General features: G+C 28.2%; 2 protein-coding genes and 1 long non-coding RNA gene across 3 annotated transcripts in view; 2 read left to right on the top strand and 1 right to left on the bottom strand.

Moving 5' to 3' along the window:
* The first annotated feature begins 3,894 nt into the window (after positions 1-3,894).
* LOC113373568 lies at positions 3,895-4,814 on the top strand. Its single transcript, XM_026613859.1, has 2 exons — positions 3,895-4,000; positions 4,226-4,814. The coding sequence occupies exon 2, from the start codon at positions 4,290-4,292 to the stop codon at positions 4,812-4,814; it is 525 nt and encodes a 174-aa protein (XP_026469644.1). The 5' UTR covers positions 3,895-4,000; positions 4,226-4,289.
* Positions 4,815-5,799: 985 nt separating this feature from the next.
* On the bottom strand, positions 5,800-7,914 carry LOC113372294. The gene is made up of 3 exons (XR_003366751.1): positions 7,795-7,914; positions 6,963-7,099; positions 5,800-5,919 (listed from the first exon to the last, which is right to left on the bottom strand). It is a non-coding gene; the product is annotated as an uncharacterized LOC113372294 (long non-coding RNA).
* Positions 7,915-8,269: 355 nt separating this feature from the next.
* LOC113373567 (cell division cycle protein 23 homolog) overlaps positions 8,270-10,296 on the top strand; it is a 3,216-nt gene continuing 1,189 nt past the window's right edge. Inside the window, 8 exon segments of the mRNA XM_026613857.1 lie at positions 8,270-8,586; positions 8,657-8,822; positions 8,883-9,052; positions 9,117-9,301; positions 9,374-9,553; positions 9,629-9,793; positions 9,868-10,040; positions 10,042-10,288. Coding sequence (XP_026469642.1) covers positions 8,351-8,586; positions 8,657-8,822; positions 8,883-9,052; positions 9,117-9,301; positions 9,374-9,553; positions 9,629-9,793; positions 9,868-10,040; positions 10,042-10,288 — 1,522 coding nt within the window. The 5' untranslated portion in view covers positions 8,270-8,350.

Genomic DNA, 10,296 nt, shown 5'->3' with positions numbered 1-10,296 from the left:
TAAAAAGCAACTTGGTAGGTGATTCAAATAATAATAATTAAATATTGGTTTTAATTATTTATTTTTTTAGGTACGTGATGTTAGAATATATTGACCATATAAAATTTTGATTGGTATAAAAAAATATGACAACTATCCTAGTCCGACTCTATCTCATACCGAAACGATACAGTTTTGAATCCCGGAACAAATTTTTGAATAAATCGAAAATATCCAACAATGGGTAATAAAATCGATCCAATGTAATTATCGACGTCGACAAGACGGCGTTGTCCTCTTTAGATACGCACGAGTATTTCCATCATCAGAGAATGATTTGTCAGATGTAGAAACGAAGGAAAAGGTAATTAGGAGTCAAATCTTGGGATATATTCATGATAATATATTTTTATTTCATTATTAGTTTATAATAATACGTGAGAGAATCCTATGCATGGCTAACAAGTGTAACAATTTGTTATTATGCAGTCTGTGACCACATTTACCATTGAAACGTGCAGATGATTAATTAAATAACTGGAAACTTATAGCTTTGGAAAATCAAACTTATTAGAATAAGCATCTATGGATCCGCGTAACTTTCAGGTTATATCCTAAATTTTCCGATATTTTACTAAATAATTATGGCTTTTTTTTAATTATGACTTCACATATTTCATTGCTGCCAAAAAGTGTATGCCAACATTTTTTTCATTTGCATAGGCTTATGATTTATGATTACTGATTTTTTGTTTTCCTAGTTTTTTAGATGTAAAACAAAAATTCTGCCCATGGAGAGTTAATTTTCACAAAACCTGTAAATTCCACCTTACATATCAAGAAATCCAATAAATTCTCTTAGTTACTTAGCAATACTTTAAAAATTTTAATACAATATTAGATCAAAATATTTGTTTTTAACAGCATTTACTATTTCAATAGTATACCCTGATAGGTATTACTATTGTAATAAATTCACATACAATGAATTTATGACTATTAACTGTATATAATACATATATGCGATTATATAATCACAGCAGATAAAAAATAAGCACGTTTTTTAACTCCTTAAAAGAGCAATCAGGATGCAGTAATATCCCATAAGCTATTGTAATATATAAACGTATGTACAAATAGAAAATTTTAATGATTTTATTAAAATCTTATACATGAAGGAATTTGGATTAAAATTTGCCTGTAGAAAATTCATATCCGTACAGCACTTTTAATAAAAAAAAATTATGCTTGAAGATATTACGTAGATTACGTAGTATGGATCTTTATTTTTCCATTTACTTTGTGGATATTTCTTATTTCCAATTCAATTCCTTTAATTTAAGTTCCGAGAAATTCTCTGATCGTTCCCAAAAATATATTCGTAAAATAATTGCTCTCGCTCAGTTTTTGGTCATTTCTAAGAACTTGTAACAATGCTGCATCTTTTCATTACAATGAGATGCGCCAAATAATATGACATAAATGATATTCATTTAACTAATTGTTGCAATTTAGTTTTGCAGAAGATAACACATAAGTATGCTTGGTTTTTATTTAAATATCGCTTCGTGTCGATTACAATAATTACTTCCAAGAATACTGTTTTACAATATCCGTAGTGAATTTAAACTGTGTACTTTGCATATTATTTTCTGTACGCAATTGTATTTGTAACTAAACTAGGCAAATTTAATTTGTTTGTAGTAATAATTTTATTATATTATGCTATTTAGATAAAATTGTTAAATGTTTATTTCAAAAATGAAGTTTTCAGTTTCACGCAAAACTCATTCAGCAATTTTATATAAATTAAATAAATTCATAATTCCTCCAATTGAATTAATTATTGAACACATTTCATTTTACTTCATATACTAAAAAATTTAAATGTGTACGTTAACTGTGATCAGTAGGAAATACAGAATAGAACATAGATGGCGCATGTTCTAAAAACCAAGCTTTAATGAATGTTTATAATAAAACCACTTCTCGTAGGTTTATAATATTTTAATACGTTTAGAAAATGAAAAAATTATCTAAAATAAATTGAACAATGTACAGAACACACTAAACCGAATTACGATTGCAAACGATCACATTTTGTCACAAATACAGAATACATTTTTTTTTTCAAATGATGTGGTCAAATGATTCACAATTACCTTAAACGTCTAGAAAATATAAAATTAGTAAATTGGACTTAATGGCGAAAACTAACTCTTTCCGGAAGTTAATTCACGAATGATTTTAATAAATTGCATAGAAAGCAATAATAACTTTTGAAAAAAAATATTTGTCTTGTAATTTGTTAAGTCAACACCTAAAAAAAATAACTCGTGTAAAAATTCGTAATCTGGCAACAATACACATGTAGTTTTCCAAAATGGCGTATGAGCTTTTCAATTATAAGTTTAGCAAACGGCGTGAAAATCAATATTTCGTAATTGTTATCCATTTTGCGATTTCGTTTTTGCATATAAACATTTGATATTCATTTAATTTAATCCTCAACAACATCGCAGCACCCCCGAACGAGGGGTGGAGCTTGGTGACACAAAAAGGGGCTGGCTAATTTTTAATCCTTTATAAAACTGACCTCCATCCCGGGAAGGATCAGTACCAAATATTACCTTGAACTGTCAGTGTCGGAAATAATTTGTAAAAGAAATAACAGATAATTTAATTAAAAAAATAGTGTATAGGTATTTAAAAGAAGAAATATGGATATCCATCCAGCATATTTTAGTGTAAGTAAAATTTATTGTTCTTTGAAAATCGAAAATACGGCCATAATGAAATTGCAATTGCTTATGAGATGATTCTCGTACCCTAAGTTTCCTAATTTCAATTTTTATATAAAAATATTTGATATTATTTTATTATTGATAATATTTATCAATCTAATCGAGACATTTTCAATAAATTTTATTCAATCATAATGATATCATTTTTGCTTGTAAACTTTAATTATTATGTATGTAAGAGAACCATAATCAGTTGCAGTATTTTTTTGGCAATTTTTTTTTAGTTTAGAAAATTAAGAACAAATAATTAACTTAAATATATATTATTTTATTATATATTTATACTCAAATAATATATTAAGTACATGGTTATAATATATTTTTAGTTTTGCACCACAAAAAATTTATAATTTGAACATGCATATTTAATAGCCGATTTATATATATATATATATATATATATATATATATATATATATATATATATATAAATAATTTTAAGATAATATATATATTTAAATTTATATATTCTATACTGTTTCTACTACGCCGATTCAAATGTTATTTACCGTTACTTAGACATCAGTCGTCTCGTTACCTGTTCAGGTAACAATTGACCTGGTTAATCTATTTCACCGCACTCATAATACCCTTCTTTGATATTGCACAGACAATAATAAAAGCCCAACTTTGAATAAATATATAATACGAAGTATTTCTGGATTTTTTGCTTAATAATATTTTTGGAAACGTCCGTAAAATTTTTGCGCAGTACCTGAACCAATAATCGTATCCTTTAGGTTTAAACTTGTTGTTGAAGATTATATAAATTGTGCATATAATTTTTGACAACGATTTGTAGGACCTTTATAATTTGCATGGGAAAGCGATTTCACTTTGAAAATTATCCGTGGCAAAATATTTCATTTGTCACATTATAATTTACAGTATTCATTTTCCAGTAATTCAAAATTTTCGTTATATCATAAATATTTAAAAATAGAAAAAACTATAACATGCATTTTTAATTGATTCATTTTAATTGTAGCGAAGAGATCCGACCAGATATAGCCAGCAAATCAAACGGACCGCCAGGTGTTCCAAAGGCATCCATTGTGACAAACAGCACCATTTCCTCATAGTGCAAATTATTGTCGCGTCGACGAAGATATCGAAAAATTTGGAGGGGCACTTAGCAAAATAATTGTCGACTCTCTACCACCACGTAGTTCCAGCCCAAAACCCTTCCCAGAGAAAAAATCCTCAGAATATGCAAGGTAAATAAATATTTTTAATTTCTACTTTTTAGACTACATGCTGTACACGTTTTAAATATTCTGCAATTTTAATTTTTGATGAAGAGTAACATAAGATAAAAAAATTACAGTATATTACACGAATTTCGCACTATAAAAAGTATAACAGTAATACATATTTAAATAATAATAAGAGCATATATTTACTCAATTTTCAGCATGTATTAACATATATTTTTATTACAGCCAGCAATTTGATGAAAGGCAGTACTTGTTTTGGGCCGATGAATTCGACAACAATATTGGCCCGATGGCCACAAATGGAGACGTTATAGCAAGTGCAACAACGCCTACATGGTTTCCACGATACACATGCTTAAGCAGAGCTAAAGAAACAACCAGAGACAAGCGCCCAAAACCAATTTTAACAGCAGAAAAACCTCCAGTAGTAAAAGCTCAGGCAGCGGTTGAAACGCCTACCAAGACATCATTTTTATCCCGTTTGCAAAGAGTAGTCAGTCCAAAAGCTAAAGTATCGCCGGTCCAGGCTTCACCAGTAAGAGCCACACCAGCTCGAGCTACACCAACGAATGTTCAAAATCTATCCCAAGAGAGAAAAATCGACTATTTTGACAGAAGATTATCTTCTGCTTTTCGCAGCTTGAAATTGACGACGGCCAAACCGAAAGAACAGCCTGCGATGGCCAAGCAGAAAGATGTAACTGTTAGTCAAAAATTATCAAGTCCCAATAGGATTGCAGACAGAAGAATCTCGTTGCAACCCCAACAATTCACGGCATACATAATATTTATTCAACTACTTCAACTAAACTGAATATACCAGGATAGTGAATCAAAATGGTGTTTTGCCACAAATGCGCACAGGATGGCATAATGGACGGCATATAGAAATGAATAACTATATCAAAAATTTAAATGAACCTTTTTGTGAAGTAGTTCAATATAAGCAATTACCAACAATTAACTACAACAATCGTCTTGTTAATATTGATGCGAATGCCAATATTTGGTATTAGTGGCTTTTAATGAAAGATTTGAGATAATATTGTTATTAAGAAAATATATATTTTTGTATTTAAATTTAGCTTGATAATGACAATCATGATTTAATCATAAAACTTGTGCAATATGTAGATCATAAGATATTTCTTTAGTTTAGCTATAACTTATATAATTTATTTATATGAAACAATGTATTGTAATGAATTATTAAATACAGTAGTGCTGTGAATATTATACTTAATTGTAATATATGTTTTGTAATAATTTGTCATATTTCTGTGATGATTAATAAAGATTTATAAAATATGAGTACTGGTGCTAGCAGTAGGAGAATATATATTTCAGGACAAATTTATATTAAAAGGCTACAAAAACCTTTCATTAGTTACCATTTTTGTTTGAATACGCAGAGAAATAATAAGCCATACTGGGTCATTGTCTCATTTTAAATGTTATCGCAAAGTAAGTTTAGTTTGATTTTCAATGGTAATAAATGGCAATAGTTTGGAAATATACATTAACTTTAGTCAATCATAAATATAAACTTGAAAATTAAAATTCGTTTATAATAATTCCATATTGTGTATTAAATGTTTAGTAACATTTCTATTTGTGACAATGGATACTGCACCAAATAGATTTTTTGTTCAAATAAGTTCTACAGATTTTTTACTGCAATTTTCTTTTCTTCTAATCTAAATTTCTCTTCAAATCTGTAATTGAGTCCTCAAATCAAAATATATGCGAAGATCTTGACATATTCACGTAGGCACCGGATCTATGATTCAATTCTCGACTTCGGGCTCTAAAGTAAGTTCCTCGGCAATACATGCCAGAGCCAATACATCGCACTCCATAGGCGGTTCAATATTCTCTAGATTATCAGTGGAGGAGCTAGTTCCATTTGATGTATTATTCTAATAATTTTAAAACGTTAGAATAAGTATTTTTCTAATAAATATATTTTTTGTTATTAACAGAGTGAGTGATAATTATATATATATGTTAAATATGAACAATACAACACTCAGTTTTTGAACACACACTTTATTTGGTAATTATAAATATATATAATATATATATATATATATATATATATATATATATTATCCAGATAAATATGTTAAAATCAACATCACCACAATATACAACATTTGTCTTTCAAATAAAATTTAGATTGATCTTGTTTATTACTATTTAGTTAATATTTTAAGTATATAATTTTATGATAGTCATCAAAAATATAAGCGGGTGGACTATTATGTGCATCAAACTCAACACTATATGGTTAATAATTAATAATGAAATTGTAAAATTTATTCTAGATTATATTTATATGATGAGTAACTTAGAACTATATTTTTCCTGGCATTAATAAAATAAACTACGCACATTAGTTGATGTTTCATAACTTTTGTCTTCAAAAATCAGATCTTTCAATCCGATTTCCTCGCAAATCATTCTTATTGGAATTTGTCTAATAGCCGAAGATAATTCAAAAGACGATCGTCTAGCGTGCTGCAAAGCACCTTGCACCATACATGGTTCTAGGTCACAAAATTCACACCCAAATACATCACGGCCAACATTAGGAGGATCAGTTCCAAATGAAAGATCAATCAGGTTGGGAGTATTTTGAGTTGGATTATGAAGATGAGGGGAACTGGTATGGAAAATTCATATGATACGCTTATAAAAGTGTTGAATTTAGTTTAACAAAATATACTTATTTCAGAAGTAGAAGTTAGGACAAAAAATATTTTCAGTCATAAAAAAGATCTAAAAAAATTCCAATGCTTCTTTTGACACAAAACATGTAATTATCATAAATATATTTAATCCATCAAAGTGGAAAAAAAACTTAAATATTGAGGTCAGTACTTTGTATACTACAAAAGAGGTTTAAAATCATGCGTACCTCAATTCATTTTCTATTTCATATTTATAATTATTCTCATACCTAGAAGAATTATTCATGCAGCTGTCTAAGTTTTCAAAACAATTACTAGTCGTATTATTAGAAGATTCTGATGTCTGCTCATTGGCTTCATATACATTTTTGATATCCATGTTTGAATTCATGTCGCTGCCTGATTCCTGAAAAAAATGATTATAAGTTAAGACTTATTAACAAATATCAAACAAGTAATATTATTACATATAATATAGCAATGCAATATTTGTTTTTAGAAAACAATTGAATATTGTATATAGCATATTTCTCTAACTTTTTTAGATTGAAACAAAAGATATTATACTTCAAATTCTATTACATGCATTTTTCATTTTTACATTAATGATCATTAAATGCTTGCTTAAATATTTAAGTTGTAATTATTTCAAAGTAAGTTTTTTACACTTTGAATTTAAGAAAATATTTAAAAAATGAAATCATTGAGCATTTTGTTTCATAAAGTGAAATTAGGCAATTTGGAAATATGGTTTTTATTATATTTATATGTAAGAAATCTAAAAATACTATTTTGAACATTTCTCGTATATGTATATACATATATATATATATATATATATATATATATTTATATTTAATTTTATATATCAATTGATAAGTTAAAAAGAATGCTTCGAGGCTGCTTAACCATGAATAAAAGAAAAGACCGAAAGGAATGTAACTGATCACGATTAAAAGTAGATAATGGAAGTTGTAATGTATAATATATAACATAGCTCACAAAATGATTGTGTTTTGAATCGAAATCAAAAAGAATAGTTAATAGCATTGCATGTAAGTGAAATCAATAAGGTACATATATAGATTGCATATAAATTACCTTTCAATTTTAAAATTGGAAAATGGCAAATTATATAAGCGCTTGAATAAATATTAATACGAAAGTAGAGCTTTTGTATTGATATTTGCAACGCATTACTCATTTTAATATGTCTCATCTTGTTGTATTTTAAAATATTTACGATGATTATTAATTTGAAAATATACTTTTTATCATATCACAGACTATTATTCAATAAAATACTTAAACGAAAAATGCACTTCGACACTGTTGATCGTCCACTCTAAACTTTGAAAATATTTTCAAGAACCCAATTTTAATTTTATGATTTTATAATCAATTTTTAAGGAAATTTTGTTGTTATTTCTAACCTTTTTAACCTACAAATTTCGATATTTTTGTATTGGCTGTTCTGTGAATTTGACAGGTTGGAAAAATACTTCAACGGTTTTAACCAGTGAACGCTGTCAAAATATAAATATAATTAAATGTCAAATTCTGTGATATTATTGTCGAAAACGTAAAATTAAAGCACTTAAAAATAAATAATTCTAGGAAATCTTCAAAAGCCTAAGCCTCTTCAAAAATTTTCGATATGACTGAATATATTGAGAGGATAGACTTAAAGATTGTAAAATCAGAGTTACAATCAGCTATTTATGAATGTTTTGACAGAGGCCTCGAACAAAATGCAAAATGGTTAGCTGATTTAAATTTTGGTCTTTCATCAGTGCCTCTAGACGATGTTGAAAACTCAAAACCTGTAAAGCACGATGATAGGGCTGCATACATTTTGGGAAGGATGTATTTTCAATGTCAAGAATATGATAGGTATTCTATATCTAAAATTAAAAATCTTATGTACCTATAAGAACCAAAAATGAACTCTTTTATTTATTAGAGCAGCAAATATTTTGGAACCATGCACAGATGAAAAGGCAAGGTTTTTATATTATTATTCTAAATATACTTCAGCCGAGAAGAAAAAGATAGATAACCTGAATGAACCTACAGTATCCTCAGCTTACAATAATAATATTCATAAAGAATTGTACAATATGTTGAAGGTAAGTTGTTAAATAATTATAAAACAAGTTGATTTATTACTAAGACTGTGATAATTTTAGTTAGAAAGAGAGACCAATAGTTTAGATGGTTATTGTCTTTATCTATATGGCATAGTTCTGAAAAAAATGCAATTAAATAGTCTCGCTGTTGATATTTTAATGGAATCGCTAACCCTTGTACCCACATTATGGGGAGCTTGGTTAGAACTTGCACCACTCATCACAAATAGGTAATCGGATTAAAATGTTATCATGAATTAATAATTTTTCATATAAATATTGATTTGATTAAAGGTTACAATTAAATTCTTTGCAATTGCCTTCACACTGGATGGTACCATTCTTCTTGATTCGGGTGCATCTCGAACTCATCCAGAATGAAGAAGCCATTGAATTGCTTAGTGCACTACAAAGATCTGGTTTTGATAAATGTAATGAAGTGTTAGCTCAATTAGCTGTTGCTAATCATAATTTAAGAGGTATTATTTTTTTATTAGTTCCTTATGAAGGTATTATTTTCAATTTGATTAACATTGTCTGATAATTTTTAGATGTAGATAAAGCATTAGAGATATTCAAAAAATTAAGAAATGATGATCCATATCGACTTGATTCTATTGACATTTATTCAAATGTGTTGTATGTAAAAGGCTTAAGAACTGAGTTAGCACAACTTGCACATGCTGCTGTAGATATTGACAAATATAGGGTTGAGACATGCTGTATTGTAGGTAAGTATATCGCTAAATAAAAATAGGTTTTGAAAATTTGGATCTAAAAAATGCTAAAACAGATTTTTATTTTAGCTAACTATTATAGCATCCGTCAAGAACATCAAAAGGCAATTTTATACTTTCAGCGTGCACTAAGGTTAAATCCCCATTTTCTATCCGCTTGGACACTTATGGGTCATGAATTTCTAGAACTGAAAAACATTAATGCTGCCATTCATTGCTATAGATCTGCCATTGGTAAGTTATAGTTAAAATTCAATATAGTTATAATATAATGAGATGCCCTATTTATATTTATTATTACTTTGTAGAAGTTAATAAAAGGGATTTTAGAGCATGGTATGGTTTGGGTCAAACCTACGATATTCTTAAAATGCCTTTCTACTGTCTGTATTATTACAAACAAGCACAACAATTGATGCCTAATGATAGTAGAATGCTAACTGCTCTGGGTGAGGCATATGAAAGATTGGAACTACTACTAACAGAATGCATTAAAATGTTACTATAAAGCTCATAATGTTGGGGACATTGAAGGGATGGCTTTGTTGAAATCTGCCAAATTATATGAAAAGTTGGGAGAACGAGACAGTGCTGCAGCAGCATATACTGATTTTTGTTTAGATGAATTCCGACCGGATAATGTGGATTTACACAGTGCTCATAAGTTTTTAGCAACATATCATGCTAGTATAAATCAGTTTGAGAAAGCAAGTCATTATGCATTTAAATGCTTAGAC

This window comes from Ctenocephalides felis, unplaced genomic scaffold (genome assembly GCF_003426905.1).
Source record: "Ctenocephalides felis isolate EL2017-DRISC unplaced genomic scaffold, ASM342690v1 CF-g0.4_SCAFFOLD_01604, whole genome shotgun sequence".
Classification (NCBI taxonomy): domain Eukaryota; kingdom Metazoa; phylum Arthropoda; class Insecta; order Siphonaptera; family Pulicidae; genus Ctenocephalides; species Ctenocephalides felis.
This window is presented reverse-complemented; position numbering and strand designations above follow the sequence as displayed.

Coding starts and splice junctions, on each gene's coding strand:
- LOC113373568 (XM_026613859.1), top strand. CDS start 4,290: ATGGCCACAAATGGAGACGTTATAGCAAGTGCAACAACGCCTACATGG.